The 19046-nt window shown below is 35.7% G+C and overlaps 1 protein-coding gene across 8 annotated transcripts in view; it reads right to left on the reverse strand.

Moving 5' to 3' along the window:
- Window positions 1-4278: 4278 nt before the first annotated feature.
- The window catches only part of obscnb (obscurin, cytoskeletal calmodulin and titin-interacting RhoGEF b), a 195640-nt gene continuing 180872 nt past the window's right edge, over window positions 4279-19046 (reverse strand). For 6 of the 8 annotated variants that reach the window (XM_062991063.1, XM_062991064.1, XM_062991062.1 and 3 more), the window contains 11 exons: window positions 15253-15369; window positions 14930-15094; window positions 13376-13534; window positions 12274-12451; window positions 11315-11428; window positions 10990-11157; window positions 10737-10839; window positions 9218-9347; window positions 8979-9081; window positions 8776-8818; window positions 4279-6645 (listed from right to left, as the gene is read on the reverse strand). In XM_062991063.1, coding sequence (XP_062847133.1) covers window positions 6216-6645; window positions 8776-8818; window positions 8979-9081; window positions 9218-9347; window positions 10737-10839; window positions 10990-11157; window positions 11315-11428; window positions 12274-12451; window positions 13376-13534; window positions 14930-15094; window positions 15253-15369 — 1710 coding nt within the window. In that variant the 3' untranslated portion in view covers window positions 4279-6215. Of the gene's footprint in view, window positions 6646-8775; window positions 8819-8978; window positions 9082-9217; window positions 9348-10736; window positions 10840-10989; window positions 11158-11314; window positions 11429-12273; window positions 12452-13375; window positions 13535-14929; window positions 15095-15252; window positions 15370-16011; window positions 17281-18239; window positions 18309-19046 lie in introns of those variants that run through there. The other 2 variants (XM_062991067.1, XM_062991066.1) reach the window with 2 other exon arrangements.

A 19046-nucleotide genomic window follows, 5' to 3' on the forward strand; every position in this document is an offset into this window, starting at 1 on the left:
AAAATCAACAGTAGTTTTTGGCTTTACATTATTCAATTATGTTTCTTTTACCTGTTACCAGTTTACCTGCTTATAGTGGAATGCTGTACCTTGAATATTCTATAAACTTTTCACACTTATTTTGCCTTTGTCCTTATTTTGTTAATGTGTTGCAGGCATCAATAGGTTTCTGTTCACAAAATACAATGATTTTTGTCACTTACATAAAGATTCAAGAGAATTAACAAATCAGATTCTTTTTTTGCAGTGTTTTTAAAAAGTCCCAACTGTTTTGGTAATGAGGGTTGTACTTAAATTGACCGTGATCACACCTGCCTCTTTACTGGGAACACCTCTACATACAGTGCCTCCAAGTAGTATTCAACTCCCTGCAGATTTTGCAGGTTTACACATTTAGCGTTAACATTTAGCATTTTGAAATTTGGACTGTAGATGGGCCTGGACATGTGAAATGCACTGCAGCAAAAAAGAATGTTATTTATCTGTTTATTAATTTTTTAAAAAATTTCAAAGTTTACCAGAGGGTCAATTATTAATCAACCCATCAAACCACAATTGTACTGTAGGAATTTGGAGTAACGGGATAAACGGGATAAAGTGTCAATTCGGTTGTGTTAAGACCAAATTTTGAAGTACAATAAAATAATCGAATCAACTTGCTATCAAATGCCACCTCAACACACATAAAGAACACTTACTTCTGTACTCATTTTGTGATTTTGGGACAATTTTACTGTAGTCATTTGAAGTAATCAGATAACAAACTTGTGTAAAGTGTCTATTGGATTGTGGATTGTTAAGACCACATTTTGAAGTCTAATAAAATAAGCCAATAAAATTGTTATCAAGTTACAGTGATAATTTAATTTGCTTATTTTATTGTACGTCAAACAGTGGTCTTAACACAATCGAATAGGAACTTTACACAAGCTTGTTATCCCATTACTATGGTATGGAAGCCCATTTCCGCCACTTGAAGAAAAAAAAGCTCATCTCGTAATAATGAGATTTAAAGTCATAATTATTAGATTCAAAGTCGAAATAATGAGATTTAAAGTCATAATTATGAGATTTAAAGTCATAATTATGAGATTCAAAGTCATAATTATGAGATTTTAAGTCCTGCAACAGTTCTGTGACAGAATTAATAAGTCTATTACATTTTTTGAAGCTACTTAAATAGCTACAAAGGTCACTAATAAATGGATAGCCAACACACAGAATATTTCTAACTTGGTTTTACAAATGATGAAATCCTGGTCTTCCTAGCTGAACTGCATGGGATTGTTTTTAAGTAAATGCACTCTTTAAAGAATTTTAAGCAGAAGAAAGCTTTGGCGAAGGAAGAACAACACTGGTGTGGCTGAGGTGGCAGATTTCAATCGACTGCAACTGGAAACCTCTGGTCAGCGTCATGGTTATAGGTGGATGCATCAGAAATGTTGGATGAAGTATTGTAACTGACAGAGAAACAGTTCGAGTTCTATTGCGTTTACTAGATGCTGAAGGAGTTGAACCAAGGTCAAGAAAACAACTACAGAGACGAGTTTATCATAGCTGTGATCCTAACTATGTATGGCATATTGATGGCTATGACAAGCTCAAGCCATTTGGAATTGGAATAAGTGGATGTATTGATGGGTTTTCCAGGAGCCTTGTATGGCTTGAAGCATACAAAACAAACAATGATCCAAGGGTCATTGCTGGCTACTTTATTGATGCAGTAATTAAAGCTGGGGGCTGCCCTGAACGACTGAGATTAGATTTAGGAACAGAAAATGTTAATGAGGCAGAGATGTAGAGATTTTTGCATTTTTCAGAAGATCAACCTGAAACAATGTAACATTTGGTGCAAGCACTGGCAATCAGCGCATTGAAAGGTGGTGGCTCAACTATGGCTACATAGTTTTGGAATTACCTCTTTGACAAACTTTAATTTTAAAGAAAGTTTTTTTTGTCAATGTTGCCCATGGGTTGCTCAGCAGGGGTTTTTGGTCTGTTGGTCTTGGATTCTGTAAAGTTGCTTTGAGACAATGTCTACTGTAAAAAGAGCTATACAAATAAATTTTACTTACTCACTTTGACTGATTCACTTTTGGGGAAATGTTGGTAGACTGACCAGCTGCTTTTCATGATAATTACTTTTTTTATTTATTGTGGTTTGATAATGTCTCATGACCCCATAAATGGCTTTGTACAATACATTTCTCTTTTTATATCTGAATATTTTTTTCCTTTTTGTCCCCAGTCTAGCAATTCCCCAACCACTTCTTACAACCCCAAATCAGAAAAAGTTGGGACAGTATGGTGTTGTGGGAATTCAAAATAACCCTTAAAGATTGACACAGACAACCGGGGTAATAATAATAGCAAAATAATCAATTTATTACTCTCGTAATGCACACACACGTGCCTTTACAGGAGAGAAAGGTGGATACTGTCTGCCCTATCGCAGTATTTATACCCCACTTTACTGCCCCTTCAGGCTAACTCTTCTCAGTGACCCAGCTCAAGGCCAACCTTCTGCACCAAACTTGTTTATCATCCTAGAAGAATAGTTAGTTTGTTAGGAACATGGCGTACTTCCACAAGAATGCACCAGTATCAAAACCACGCAGTCCTGACACCCATGCATTCCCACGGAAGCAAGAAGCCATGCCAAGGTCAACATATCTCTGGACCTTGAAGAAACCTTCCAAAAGTCTCTTCTACTTCTGCTAATTGAACTAAGAACCTTCCAAAAGTCTCTTCTACTTCTGCTAATTGAACTAAGAAAGCAGAAACTCATGAGTTTAATGCAAATAACTAATAAAATATAAAATTTGCAGTCACAATGGAGAAAAACAAAAACAGATGCAGTGTTTGTTACATTTACTTTGACTTTTTATGGCAGATATTTCATGTTTTGTCTGGTCAGCTGTATTTCTTCAGTTAATATACATCAATTCCTGCATTTTAGGCCTGCAACTCTCCAAAAAGCTGGGATGGCCAAGCATTTATTACTTTGTAATGTTTCATTCCTTTTCATAACACTTTAAAACATTTTGGCTGAAGGGTTTCAGGTTTCTTAGCATCCTTAGGGTAAACATGTTAAGATCTGCAACAGTACATGGTTGTCATTGGCTGGAGTCCAACTGTTGCAATTGAAATTGATAAGACATAGGTTGGAAAGGCACACACCTTGGTCTATAAGACTTTACAGCACAACAAAAAAGGCCATAAAGTCCACAGAACTGCTAATGGATCTCTGCAATCAAACTGTGACAATGTAAGGATTACTGCGGCGCTGGGTGAATTTACCTCTGGTCCCCGGCATCGCAGGGATTACAGAGCCATGTGAACAAATGACTTTAAACCAGAGGACTGCTAATTAAGGCTGACAACCTGCAGCTGTGGCTGCTTATTTAAGCAGGCACAGTGCAGCGACAGGTTGTCGTGCCTTCTGCTCTGTTTGGTTTGTTTTTTTTGTATTTAAGTTGGCCCTTTGGTGACATAGCCATCTGGTTCTCCGAACTGCACTGCGGCGAGTTCGGTGGTCCCTTGTCCTAAACGGGTTGGCTCCTTCCCGATCGTGCCGAGGCGCGACCGGTGACATAGCCATCTGGTTCCCCGAACTGCGCTGCGGCGAGTTCGGTTTTGTCTCTTGTCCTAAACAGGTTGGCTCCTTCCCAACCGTGGCGAAGCGTGGTTGGTGACAAAGCCATCTCATCACCTGAACTTCACACTCGCGGGTTTGGCCTTTCCTCTGGTTCTCTTTGGCCTGGCTCCGTCCCTGCAGTGCGCGACTCAGTTAAGTTTTTCTTTGTTAAGTTTAATATCTTTGATTGTTATTATTTGTTTATTTTTTGTTAATAAAATATTCTGTTAAAAATTATCTCTGCATCTTGGGTCCTGTTTTCCTCCCCTCACGACAGACAAGGCATAAATTAGGGCAAGAATTTAAAACAATATCTAAGGTGTTGAGTGTTCCCAGGACTACAGTGGCCTTAATTTTAAAATAGAAGCATTGCATGAGCTTAAAACTTTTCTAAACTTAGCCAGCCAAATCGATCTTCTGGCAAGAACTGCCCTTGTCAGAGAAATAAAAAAATACCACAAAAGTAGTCCTGTGCAGAGATGGAAGAGCCTGTTGAACAGATACACAGTACTTTATTAATTAGGCCTTTGTGTCTGAGAGGCAAGACTAACATCACTGAGTAAAAAGCTTTTGTCAGTCCACTTAGTTGGCTAAATGACATGTTAAGAACTTTTTTAAGAATAATGAAAAACATTCTCAAGTCAAAGAGACAAATTTTATTCTGTGCAGAACAGCAAGGACTATGTTTTGTGAAAACACTGACATTTGAACTTGATGACCATAACACACTAAAAAAGTTGGGACAGGCAAAAAAAAAATGCAATAAACATTTAAGTTAAACCACTAAGACATTCCACAAGCAGCAGGTAAATTCGTTACAGGTGAGGGTATCATGAAAAGAACAGAGGCTTTTTGATTTACATCATTGCAAAGATGGCTTGCAAAGAAGTCTTACCGATTTGTCAACTTTATGAGAAAACTAACAGGTGTTACAATGTGTCAATTATTTGCTACAAAAACATTTTACAATGCAAGATTACAAATAATTTAGGTCTTTAATCACTACCGTGCACACCCGAAATCCATAGAAATCTCAGTCTTTGTAGGGCAAGGCTGAAAACAAATGTTCAATATGCATGATCTTTGTGCCCAAGAAAGTAGTGCATGAAAAAGCGTCATGTTATTGTGGTAAATAAAGTGAAATGGGTTTGGGGTGTACTTTGGAAAATCATTGTCACTTAACACACTCTATCACTGCATCCAAAAATACTGCTGGGCAAAGAAAACACTATACATCAATTCTAAGCATGCTGCAAACATAACATTTTAATTTAGTTTAATTAAGTTTTTTAATAATATACAAACATATGTATATATAAACACACACATGTGAAAAAGATAGCTGTGAACACCAAAGCACGCAGAGTGGCATGAGTCAGTTTGTATTTTATAGCACAGCTAAGTAAAAAAAGCAAATAAAGCCACTGATATCTTCAGCCAACTTGTAACTCTTGAAATAAAAAAATCCCTTTATTTTAATAGCAATATTGCAACAATATTGGTGTTTCCTAACAATGCCATGGTGTTTTTTTTTTTTACAAACATACTAACAATTCATAAATCTTTTTTAAATAAATGTTAATGTTTAAAATTTAAAAATTTAAAATATTACTATATAAACACACAAAGGTTAATTTACCTATTCATAAACAAATTCATACATAATTTAGTCTTATTGTTGCAAAACAAAGCAGCAATAGCGCTTTGTTGCATTACAATTAAACTTAATCTCATAATTACATTTACACCCCTTTTGCAGACACTTTAATTCAAACAGACTTAAAATTGTGATGAAATACAATACAAGCAATTAAGGCCTTACTCTTGGGCCCAACAGTGGCAACTTGCGATGCCACGCTTAAAACCGCAACCTTTCAACAGTCAATAGATCAATAGTCCAGAACCTTAACCAATGAGCTACCACTGCCTCATTTGTAAGATGATCCAAAGTGTCTGACAAGTATTTAGAAGCTGCTAAATGTTTCACGTCATTTTTGGTATATTTTGGAATTAAAATCTATCAAAAAAAAAAAAAAAAAAAACCTTTACACAGATGTCTAAAAACTGGTACTGTAAAATTGGTTTTCCCTAAAATTCTGTGTTTTTTTGTTCTTTCTGGTTACTGTTTTTTTTTAGTTTATTTTTTTTGTAAGCAGTTCTACAATTGTTGTATAGTTGAGAGCTTGGACAGAAATTTGGGCTTTAAAGCTCTGGCCACCTACCATTCTTTTCTAATTTTCTGCAGCGCCTAGGAGTTATTTTTTAGCTTTATATCACACTCTGCTGATCCATTTTTTTCTTTTTCATTGACTGAATATTGCGGATTGCAATGGGCTCAGAAAAAACTTTACAGAAGTGCCCCTGAAAACGAAAAAAATGGATCAGCAGAGTGTGATTTCTCTGTATCCTTCACTGTCATCATCTTTAATTTTAACATTTGGATCAGAAGTTTTAAAAGTTGCATCATCAATGCCTGTGTTTAAGTTCACCAACACATATGGCTGCTCTAAATCCAAACCATTAATTGAATCCAATGCTGATATGCTAATCCAATCCAATCTAATATTTTCCTTATTGTTTAAGAGTCGCTTTGGATAAAAGCGTCTGCTAAATGCTGAAAATGTAAATGTAAGAGGCTTTGCAAGTCCACAGTAACCACTGGTACCTGCATTTCCTCCAGTAATTTGTTGTTGGAGTTGTTTATGTTAGGGTTATCGGATGGTGGTCTCTTGTTAGGGGAAAGACCTCTTCTTCTGGGCAACTTGGGTGACTTATTCACTTTATACTCAATAATTTCCTCAACTTCAACCCATTTAGGGTTCGTGGCCATGGCCCCCTCAGGCTCAGTGACATATAAAGTTGGCACAGTCTTTCTAGGAATTGTCCGTCTTGGTTTTAATGGTTCGGGGGTGGAGGCCTCTGTGCGGTATAGTCCCATAGATGATGTGCGTGGAGACATGTGGCGTTTCATTCTAGTGTTCTTAACAACTGTGGTTATGGTCTCCTCTCTGCACAAGAAAAACACAGTCTTTTTAGTAATAGAGTTTTACTGAGGTGTGAAAAAGGTAATTGCACCTTTCTTAATTCCCTCTGATATTGTGTATTTGTTCTTTCTGTCACAATGAATGATTTCAGATTATTAAACAAAAATACAATATTACACAAATATTAAGTAAAATTATGTAAAAACACATTTGGAAAAAACTATTTCATTTGTATTTATATAAATCTATCTATCGGATCCAATATTGTGTGATATCATGTTTTGTGAAATCTGAAAGAGGCAAATACATTTATAAACAATGTCTGTCTATCAACAATACCTTACATTTGCATTTAGTAATTACAAATATTGGATGATACTAAAGACAAGTGTTTTCAGTGATATTTGCTTTTTTTATGCTTTTTCTTGCTTATTTTTTTGTAAAACTAAAATACAACTACATGAACAACCCTAAATCAGAAACAGTTGGGACATTATGGAAAATGCTAATAAAAAAGGTTTTACATTTATTTCATTGCAGCATTGTAATGTTGCTATTCCTTTGCACAATACTTAAGACATTGCTGCTCTGAGGATACCAAGCGATTAAGTATTTCAAGCTTTTTTTGTCACATTCCTCCTGCAAACACATCTTAAGGTGTGCAGTATGGTATTGTAATTATCACATTTTTCATTTCAGAATTCTACACACATACTCTCTGGCAGGTCTTGAAGGCAGCATATGTTGAAAGACTTCCTTTGATCAACTTACAGATACTTCTAATGCCGATAAAGAGATAAATATGCCACAACACACAGTGCATCAAACACAAAGAGCATTTACTGTGTATGGGACCGGGGCATAGTTGAAGGCCAGTCAAAGAGTCCATGCTAATTCTTGTCCATGGTCAAAAGCACCCACAATGAACAGGCAGATACTGGGCATGGACACTGGAGCAATGGAAGATGTAACAGGATAGAGCCTTGATGACTTGCTACGAACACACAGCTGGAGCCCCAAACTTACAAAGTTTTAGGAAATGTACCCAATTTGCAGTATGCTTAACCAAGTCAGAACACAACTGTGACCCAAGAACCACAAAACAAAAAGAGTAAAACTACAAAAATAATAAAGCAGCAAAAGAAACTCTCTCAAAAATTGATGGTACTTAGTAAAAACTGTCAGCTGCTATAAAAGGGGTAAAGAGAGGGCAACAGCCATTCCACTAACTGACACTGCTTTTGTCCAGTGAAGATTTCTATGTGAGGTCTGCTAATAGGGATGCCATCATGCTGCTACTGGAGGCAGCTCACCATTTTTCTGTAACGGCAAAAAGATCGGAGTCCTATGATGCCACAAAACTTCCCTGGAAAGAGTATAAAGAAAGCCAACCTACATGTTGGCAGAAAAAAACAGATAAGTCTGGGCCTGGCATCACAACCTCAAAGAGAGATAGAGAGAGAGATCGAGAGAGAGCAGGTCAGAAAAGATCTCAGCAAAGATCTGCTGGGATTATAAGAGGCCGGGATTATAAAGGAATCCAGCTACAGCAAATTATTGTGTAATGAGGCACAGAGACTGCCTATTAAAAATAACAGCACTGTTAGTCATCTGTGGCTCCCTGGTGGCCATTAGTAGCATGGCAAATGAACATGATTCTGTAATCTGTGCCCCTCCCCCTTTAAGATTTTCTTGAAGATCATGTACAGTTGCAATAAAACCAGCAGGCACATGTGTATTGTTTACCTAAGAAAAAGATGGCAAAGAATGTTCTGTAGGCAATCCACCTCACAGGGTACAGAGGTTAAACAACCTGCTTGTAATGTCCTGGTATTAGATACCACAGGACTCCCCTTCGGATGTGTTGTGGAGTTCATGTCTCGGTGGGTCAAAGCTGTTTTAATAGCTTAGGTGGCTGGTCCCAATAGGTGACTTATCATTGTGACAATATAATTACAGTTACTTTAACTTTTAAACCTTCCTATTTGAATATATCCATCGGCTTGTTCAAAAATCATATAAGTATCCCTGGTTTTCTTCAAGTTTTACTATTTAATAATTACCAGGAAAACAATCTGAAAAAAGCAATCTGTTCCATTATTTATTCTAAACAAAAAAAATTATTAACTTTTATTTTAGATTAGATTAACTTACATGATTATGGTTTTCTTTGGCGATTTTGTCTCTTGCTCTGTTACTAGGAGGAAAAAAATAGATGTTAGATAGTATTCCTCACCTATTGCACAAAGTGGCTACATACGTTTTTAGTCAATATTCCTTAGAAATCAAATCTACCAAGTTATACTTCGGTCATTTTATATATAGTACTTTAAATGTGTAAATCCAAGCCTATTTACCTTCAATATAAATGGCTTGCTGTGCTCTGTCATCTCTTGCCATTGCTACAGTAGGAAGGATCAAATCTGCTGCAGACTTGACACTGCCCAGCCAGTTAGACAGCTGCAAACCATAAGACAGTAGCAATGACTTGCTTGTGTAAGGCTAAACATATAATTATTTAATAATATCCGGCCAACTGGTACATTTAATTAAATATTTATTGTGTAATAAATCAGTAATTTTTTTTGTACTGTACCTCACATTCATAACGCCCTAAGTCTCGCTCTCCAGGATTCTTTACAATAAAAACCACTAATCCACTGCGTGGTTCAGTATATGTCTGGTACTTCTCTTGGTCTGTTAGCAATTTACCCTCCTTAAACCACCTAAGCAGGGGCAAGAAGTAAACAATTTATTGTCCTGGTTCAATCAGATAGAAATTTTTATAAAACAGTATAATAATATTTGTGAAATCACGTGTCTTGGTTTGGTCAGCATTTAAATATGTAGCAAATTTACAGTTGCAATAAAATTGCAAATTAGGTTTATTATCAAAATGTACAAACTTTCAGCTGTTTGAAATAAACCAATTGTAATGTTGTGGCAGCCATTTAAAATCTGCTTGCCAGTGGTATGGAAGGGGTTCCTTTCATTCATAGACGAGCCCGCAGGTTCTGACAGTTCCCTGTCTGTAATAATGGCTGGTTTCTCATAGATGGCCGGAACAGCCTGCTATATTTTGACATCCAGCTCTCACTTCTGAGTTATCCCTGTTCTTTTCAGTCCTTTCGTTAATAGTTGTGGGTGTTTCATATCTTTAATTTGTTACTTTGTTTCTGCTAATTTGTTATTTATTTATTTGTGATTGTTCTTTTTTTGTAAGTGACTTTTTAGTCAAAGTGCTGTTTGACGTTAATTTAATATTTTCAGATGGGTTCTGTTTCCATTCCTGCAGACGTGTGGGTATCACTTCGCGCTGTCTGGCAAGATACATTCCAGCCCCGTTACACCAATAATCCATAGCTTAACACAACTAATATAACAAGTGGTTTCTTCAAATTCAAAACAAAATGTCCTTTTTAATGACTACTACAGTCTCAGAATTATTGAACCCCTTTATAACAAGCGACTTTAGTACTTTCGCTGTTATGACCCACTGCAAACATGATGCATAGCCAGACACCAGCTTCTAAAAGTATTTCTTAGCAATTTTCTCATGGACAATAGCCTCTAGTTCACTAATATTCATTGTCCTGTTATAAAGTTAAATGACGTTCAAGCTTCCCTCGAGAAGACATGATATTTTCTCCTAGGATTTCCTAATACTTAATTAAATCCATCTTGCCCTCCACACCCTGCAGGTTTCCAAAGCCAAGGAAAGCAAAGCAGCCCCAAAGCATCACCAAGCCACCGCCAAGCTTCATTGTAGGCAGGGTGCTCCAGACATACTGCTGATACATAGGCCACAAAAGTTCCAGAACAAAATCCCAGAACTTTTCTTTTTGCATCATTTTTTGTGCAGGGCAATTATCCTTTCTTTTAACATTTTAACAACTCTCTTGCCATATTTTTGATATGCAATAAAATTTTATAGTCACTAAACCTTAGCCCGACCTTGATTAGTTGCATCATTTGTGCTTGAGACAGCACTTGTGTTTGAGCCATTTAAAATTTTCTTGTCCCATTTGTTTATTGCAACTAGCTGAAAGTTTTTAAATTCTGCTATTAAACAGAATTTGCAATCATTTTGATTGCAACGGTAAATGCATGATTACCTTATTTTCGGACTAGGAGCACTTTGTATTGTGCAAGTGAACTGAGCATCATCTCCTGCGACGAAGGTAGCATTCTTTAATTTACTTGCAAACCGGGGAGGCACTACAAATGTATAAAATAAAATGCAGTTACTAAGGTTGCTTCACATTTCAGCAGGGTATACTTTTTAACAGTATGTCCCAAATTGTGCTTATGAATAGTAGATAACAAGAAAACACAAGTTGATGGTTTTCCCAGAACTGTGTGACCCACCCTGGACAGTAATTTTGCCAAGAGTGCTGGCATTTCCTGCAGAGCTGGTGGCAAAGCACATGTACTGGCCTGAGTCATCTGCATTCATGTTATCCAAAATAAGAGTGCAGGAACCATCTGGGTCCTCAATAATGATGTGGTGAGGGTCCACCTCCACAGCCCGGCCATCTGTTTTAAAAATAAATATGCTTGAGTTTAAATTTCCACAAGTTTGTTAAGAGTTTTTAAGGAGATTTTTTTTTAGATTTTTTTTAAACTAATTTGAATTAAGGTCTAGTTTGCTTAAGGACCAGTTGTCTCTGTCACAAACTATTGTCATACTTACCTTTAAACCATCTTACTACAGGTTTAGGAGATCCAGTAACTTTGCATGCCAGCTTAACTGTCTGTCCTAATTCTGCAGTGCAATCAGTTAACACTGCTTCAAAATCTGGTGGACCTGTTTGGCAGATAAACAATCAGATGAGCCGGGAAATCATGAAAATTAGTACAAAATGTATTTTGACCCAAAGACTACCCTGGTAAAGAAAAAAAGATGGCAATTCAAAAGTCTTTTTGTTACTAACTTGTATCCATTCCAGAGGAACTACCTGTCACTTTCATGAACATTGATTCCACTGGACAACATTTTTGCTTCTTTATATGCTTCTCTATATTTGCTGGTGTTGCATCTAGAAATGGTTCATATTATGAGCGCGGCAGGATTATGAACAGGAAAATATCCTTACTTTTGTCAGATAATGTGAACAGACTTGTCATTTTAAATAACTGGCTGAAAGATAGGTAGCTGTTAACAACTCTATATAGGCATTGGTTGGCTTTCTAAAAATAATTTAGATTTAATAATTTTATCATAATTTTATGAATGTTTTTATTGGTAAACATGTTCTTGCAATAAAAATGTGCATAACTTCAAATTTTGCTTAGTTATTAGTTTGCGATTAATTGCGATTAATTTGGTTCTTTAATTGCGATTAAAATTTTTTAATATTAAAATATTTTTTATGAACCTCTCTGGATATTTTGTGGCATAGTGTGCCTGCACCTTTTAGCTTACCTTGCTATTTATTCACAAATTGTTATATGTTTACTCAGTCTTTGTATTATATTTAATTTTGTTTAAATGTCAAACTAAAAGAATTTAAACTCATTTTTAAATTTAAACTAACATAATAAAGAGTAAAAATAAAAAGCAGTATAGGGCAAACATATTTTTATGGCACTGTAAATGTATTCAATTCCATACATTATTTTTAAAATTAAATAATATAAAAGAGTACTCACTCCACACTGGCATGCTATAGTGTTGCTGGAGGTTGTGAAAGTCACGAAGCCAGGAGTTCTTGATGATCACTGAGCGTGCTTGCAATGTATACTTCCTGACGGAGTGCTCACGCTCATGCCATATTTCAAATGCCCTTTCATCACCCTCCACAGTCTCATTTACATCAACATCTGTAAGCTGCAAAATAGAATATTTTCAAATACAAAGTTTTTGAGTGAGATTTATATAGATGTGAGGTGATTGATTTACAAAATTTTTACTGCTTAAAACAACTGTCACAAATTATATTATTGGTAAAATAATCTGACTGATGGTTATTCACACAATAAAGTACTAAGAAAAAAGTGTTTGCCCCTTACCCAATTTCTTTCTTTTTTTTTTTTTTTTTTTACTAATTAGTATTTTTGAGTTAAAGGTTTCAAATTGTCCAACTAATTTTATTATCAGATGAAGACATCAAAAGTAAACACAAAATGCAGCTTTAAATGATTACATTTACTAAACTTTTTTAAAAATCTATATATTTCTATATCACCCATGTGAAAAGCCTCCCTAAACCTAATAACTGTGCCATCATTGGAAGTAACAACTGTAATCAAACATTTGTAATGACTTGAAATGAATTATTTTTACATTTTTTGCAGAACTGTTTTAATTAAATCATACTGAAAGATTTTCAAGATATTTATTTAAAGATGGACTTGCTTTGGATAACTGTCCTGCACTAAAGGAGGGCAATACACATAATTCCATAAATAGTCAAAAAAAAAGTCTACACTGCTGCGTTGCTAGGTGTTGGTGTTTCTTGTCTGCATGTCTGTCTTAATTGTTTTATGGTTTGAAAATTGTAAGCATCTTTGAGTTTTTGAAAAGCGCTATATAAGTTTAATGTATTATTATTATTAACACTATTTTCTTATGTTCTCCATGTGTTGTATTACAGAAAGATTGCATTATATAAGTATTGTATAAAAATCTCTGAGCATAGAGTAAAGCAAAGACAGATAAGTCAGAAAAAGCAAAATACATATTCATTGCATTGAAGCTGGATATCCAGGCAAGGAAGGTTTGAATCACCCCACCCAAGCAAATGTGTTGTACCTTCATTATATTCTTGAATGTGTATGCTTGGGTTTCTGTATTTGTGTTTCGTTTCTGTTTGCAGATGATGATATAGTTTTTAAAGAGGAAGACATGCCGGTGATGGCCCCTTGAAGAAGTTCTAATTCCTGGAGCACCCTCCCACACTACAAAAGGACCCTGCAAAAAAACAAACAAAATTGTTATAGCAAAACTATAGTCAATCTTCAACAACAATTTGTCTCAATTTTTTTATTTTTATTAAAATTGTTTACTCAGTTTATGTAGCCTGAATTAACACATTTTGGTTTTGTTTTTGTTAGGATTTTATACATTCTTGACAGGACAGGTAGTTAGGTTACATGATTCATCAGTTAAAGTTTAATGTTAAACACTATCACAGGCAATTTTGTATCTCCAATTCTTGCATATCTTCGGATTATAAAAGGAAACCTAAGCTCCTGGAGGTAACCCATGCAGACACTGGGAGAACATGCACACAACTCCACACAAAAAGGACCTTGGACCGCTCTACCTTGGAATCAAACCCAGGAGCTTCTTGTTGTGAAGCAACAGTGCTATTCACTGTGCCATCACACTGCCCCAATTTTTGTCTTGCATTAATGGAGAATTAATACATAGTTCTGTTTTCTATTGCAAAAGTTCTCTACTTTAGGGTATCAATAAACCTGTAAATGTCAGGGGTGGTAGGTTCACCCCTATTAGCCATTTTAAAGCAGATTTGAGGGCAATGGAAATAATTTTTAATGCCTCAAGTTGACAGCAATATGCCAGAAGCAGTCTGTATTTGTGGTAGATACTAAGAAAAGATAAATAAAATGTGATGTAATAAAGGAAACAGTTCAAGATATTGCTGTAAATTTAAAACAAAATAATTTAGATGCAAGTCACTAAATACTATAATGTGAAAAAAGAATGCAGGTAAAATTCCCTTGTAATAACTATAGATCATGCCGCAGTACTAATCCACTATGCTTATGACAGATAAGCCTGCCAACATAATTTTTTTTTGCACAGTCCACCAACCCCTTTTTATTCGCCCACATGTTCAGTGAATTTGCACGCTAAGAACCATGCACTGATCTCTGTGCTCCTCCACTTTCTGTACAGGCGTCTCAGGCCACTAACCAGTCCTTACACAGTCCTTACTAGTCCCTACCTTAGTGGGTGTTGACCCCACCCACTTTTCAGTCCAATCTTTCATCCACCCGGCAGACTCTTAATGGCCAATTTAGACTGCTGCAGGCATTGCCAATTATGCCCGCTAGAGGGCACCCAGCCGACCGATAGCAGAGCTGAGGTTTGAACTCAGGAGTTCAGAATCCCAGCGCTGGTGTGCTAGCGGATTATCCTGCTGTGCCACCTGGGTGCCTGCCAGCATGATTTTTTAATTGATAAGGACATTCTGTATTACATGACCGGTCAATGAAAAGTTCTACCAATGATTTAAAAATATATATATTCTGTAGGCTTTTCCTAACATGGTGGAAGTACATATTTATCATTATAATTATATTTAATTTGATTAAATCTTTAATTGCAGTGTGTTAGTACCTGTCTGATAGGCTCTCCTAATGCTTCCAGATTGGCGGGATAATTCTCAATGAGAGAGACATGGTGTGTGTTTTCAGAGCGTACGGTAAGAGAAGACACCATGGCATAGGCCTCTTCTAGAAGACAGCAGTTCTGTCCATTCCTTGCCTTATTTTTGATCAGTTCCTACAAATCATATTAGATGTTTCAAATCAATGTCATTATTTACACACAACTGAAAAAAATATATACATTTAAAATTATATTTAATTGTTTGCCCCAGCAAAAAGAACATTTCTTTAATCATGCATAGCTTTGACTGTAAAAAATTAATACAAAATTACCTTTAAGAAGTTCTTGTATTTCTGGATCATTTCCAGTGGTCTCTGAAGATACTGATTTATACTCAGTACTGGACATTCTGAAGAATCAAAATTTGCAAGCTCTGAAGCTGTGTATTCCTAAATTAAACAGTACAGAATTATTTTTTACAGCATTGACATTTTATACTTTTTTAAAAAATGAACATGCAATGTAAAACATTTACTCCAAAACCTTGCTTCCCATTGAGGGAATTAGTCTGAATTAGGGTTACATTTAATTTTAGAATATGTGTTACAATCGCAAATTTTGAATGACTACAGATGAAGCCTGATTAGTTATGTTGTTTTTGCTTTGTCTTCTATTGTTTTTATTAGTCATGCATGAATACACTCACACTGTAAATGTAGTCTAAAAACTGTAATGTCATTACAATTACCTTTTATTCTGTTAGAATATATTGTTACTGTAAACTTTAAAAATGCTGCACTTCTAATAATTGGATAATTTAATAGGATAATGTTTTTAATCCCTTTTATTTACAAAACATTAGTTAGTTATTAACTAAAATAAAACATTCTGCACTTAAAATGAGATTAGAGGATATCTTTATTTTTTTCTTTTCATTGCTTTTACAGTCCATGCTCTTGAGTTTCTTGAGAGTCTTTGTCCTCTCAATGGTCAGACAAGGATACCTGTAAAGCTGTTTTAATACATTTGTTTTATTGTAAAATGTGTTGAGCACATTGACAATGTATAATTTTATTAAGAAAGATGTTTTCAGTGTATTCTGCTCAATTAAGTAATAGCTGGCAATTAAGCTGTTAACACAAACAAGATTATTTTACATTTAGTAAGCAAATCAACTTATTAAAGTAAGAAATAGCAATTCATGCTTTTATAACTCAAACAATATGTTCTCTGTTTTTGTTTTGGGGTGAAAAACTGCATTTCCTACTGTAAGCTGCCTAAAACAATTAATTGTCTGGTTCTACCTCAATAAATAAGACAGATTTTGCCCAGTGTTTTGTCTAGTTGTCTAAACAAAAACAAAAAGTAATGTGTGGCATGACATGAAAATGTTGCCATGGGAACCACAACTCCAAGAAAAGAAATAAAACTGTCTTTGACACTGTGCGGCACAGTAACCATCACCAAAGGGTCTGTGACAGTGACATGGCACTGTAGTAAATTGGTTTAACTAGAACAGAATAGAATGCATTTATTTGTCATTCATACATATACAGGTGTACAGTGCAACAAAATTCTTTCTTCACATATCCCAGCTTGTTTGGAAGTTGGGGTCAAAGCGCAGGGTCAGCCATTGTTTGGTGCCCCTGGAGCAGAGAGGGTTAGGACCTTGCTCAAGGGCCCAACAGTGGCTGCATGGCAGAGCTGGGATTCGAACTCTCAACCTTTCAGTTGATAGCCAAAGCTACCACTGTCCCTATAAAGTTTTCTACTTCTCTGACAGAAAACACTTCTTTCTGGCCATGCTTACACCACTGCTTGCTGGCACAGTAGTGGATTAGTTTAACTTACATTTGTCTGACAGAAAACACTTCTCTCTGGCCATGCTTACACCACTGCTACTGTTACACAAGGGAACCCCAAAACTTGGTCCAATACACATTATTTATATATTATCTCTTCACCAAATTATACCAATTATCATTAAGTTTAAACTTTTCCACTTTGACAATGACTTTTAATGCTTCATAATAACAATGTGTTTCTGTCTTTACAAATGTGTGGGCAAGGTAGGCTGCCATTAGGAAAAATTGTTATGACAATGGTTGATTTCCACTTTAAACCAAATCATTGGGGCGGCACCGTGGCTAGCACTGTTGCCTCACAGCAAGAAGGTCCTGGGTTTGATCCCCAGGTGGGGCGATCCAGGTCCTCTGTGTGGAGTTTGCAGGTTCTCCCCGTGTCTGTGTGAGTTTGCTCTGGTTTCCTCCAACAGTCCAATGACATGCAAGTGATACAAAATTGTGATTTGGGCCAATATCGGACCAATGCAGAGTATCAGATTGGTGCCAGTCCTAATCCTAATAAATAAATAAACCACATAACTGTTAAATGAGGAGACCAGGTTTGCATTTCAGATAATACATTTCTTTATCCTGGAATTGCTTGTCATGGCTTTGTAACTCTTCATATGCACTGTGACGTTTTTAGATTATTAAAAACCAAAGCGCGCTTAAAAACCCTGCTGGATTTTGAAGAGCACATCTGTGGCTAAACGGGAAATGGTATAGTTTGTTTTATTTCCGAACACTAATGAATTAATCGTTGAGGATGTGAGAGATCTCCAAGAGATAGGATAGGTTCAAGATAGGGGACAAGATAGGCTTTCTTTATCTTAGGTGAGCGATTTATCATTTATAAAGCGATTTTTATAGTGTTTTTAGTTGTGGCAGTAGTGGATGATTTTTTAAAATGCTAAAAGTTTAAGTAGATCAGTGTGTTTTAATTTCTGAATGGCTGTTGCAGATCAGTGGCACATGTTAATGACGTCATCAAGTTACGGCAGTTGCCGTGTGAGATGGCATTCTGTTGGAACATACAGTATCTTTGTGTGTTATTTGCTTTACACACAAACAATGGCTTTATTTACATTAAGTGTTATTTACATTAAGCAACAGTATTGGATCGGATTACATGTTTTTTTTCCTTCCTATATCCGATCCAGTGATTTGGGCCAATATCGGACAGATACCGATACAGAGTATCGAATCTGTGCCAGCCCTAAACCTAATAAATAAATAAACCACATCATTGTGAGAAAAGTACAGAACTACAACTAATAAATTGTTAAATGGGGAGACCAGGTTTGCATTTCAGATAGTAAATTTCTTTATCTTGGAATTGCTTGTCGTGGCTTTGTAACTCTTTATATGATTTCAGTATGATGATCCTTGGATTAACAAAACAACAAAGTTTTATTAACCCACTTTATTCTTTTTTACACTTTTATTCTTTCTTCTTCTCATGTCTCCAAACGTCAATCAAATGTCGGAGCTTTCTTGTATAAACTAAAATACATTTAACTCAAAACTGCATCTGAATACTGCATCTGAAAAATTAACAAATTTAACAGATTGGACAGTGCCCACCCCCAGCATTCCACTGTGTGTTCAGAAACCAGCTGAAACGGTTATGTTGTGCCAAAGTGCGGTATGTGCAGTAAATTGAAAAACCTGTTTTCACTTTGTCATTAAGGTTAATTATGTGTATACTAATGGGTAAAATGGCAATTACATCCATTCAAAATTAAAATCAACAAAACAACAGTGTACAAAACTCAAGTGAATGCCTTCTAAATCCACTGTATGCTCCTGCTGTATATTCTGCTTATATATAGTTATATATAGATTATATATAGTTATTTAACCCTTTGATGCACAAGCTAAGCAAACCCCTTCTAATGCACAACATGGGTCAAAAATGACCCATATTCATCCATTCAAGAATATTTTCATATGCACATTTGTCAGTTATTCATGTATTTGCTGTCTTAGCTAATAAAAGCTATCTATACTAGAATATGTAAACAGCTAGCAAGCAAATAGTATTGGACATATTCAAGATTCAAGAGCCTAATCTTTGGTTGTCTTTCAAAAGATCAGTAGATATGTTTTTGACTACAAACACTTACAAATGTCAGTAGTTTCTGTCAAATTCCATAGTAAATACATAAGGGTCATTTTTGACCCATGTTGTGCATTAGAGGGGTAGTGATACAAAAATGATTTTTATTAAAAAAGTAAAAAATATAAAACTGAAATACGGATTTGTGATGATCAAAAACAAG

This window comes from Trichomycterus rosablanca, chromosome 3 (assembly GCF_030014385.1).
Source record: "Trichomycterus rosablanca isolate fTriRos1 chromosome 3, fTriRos1.hap1, whole genome shotgun sequence".
NCBI lineage: Eukaryota > Metazoa > Chordata > Actinopteri > Siluriformes > Trichomycteridae > Trichomycterus > Trichomycterus rosablanca.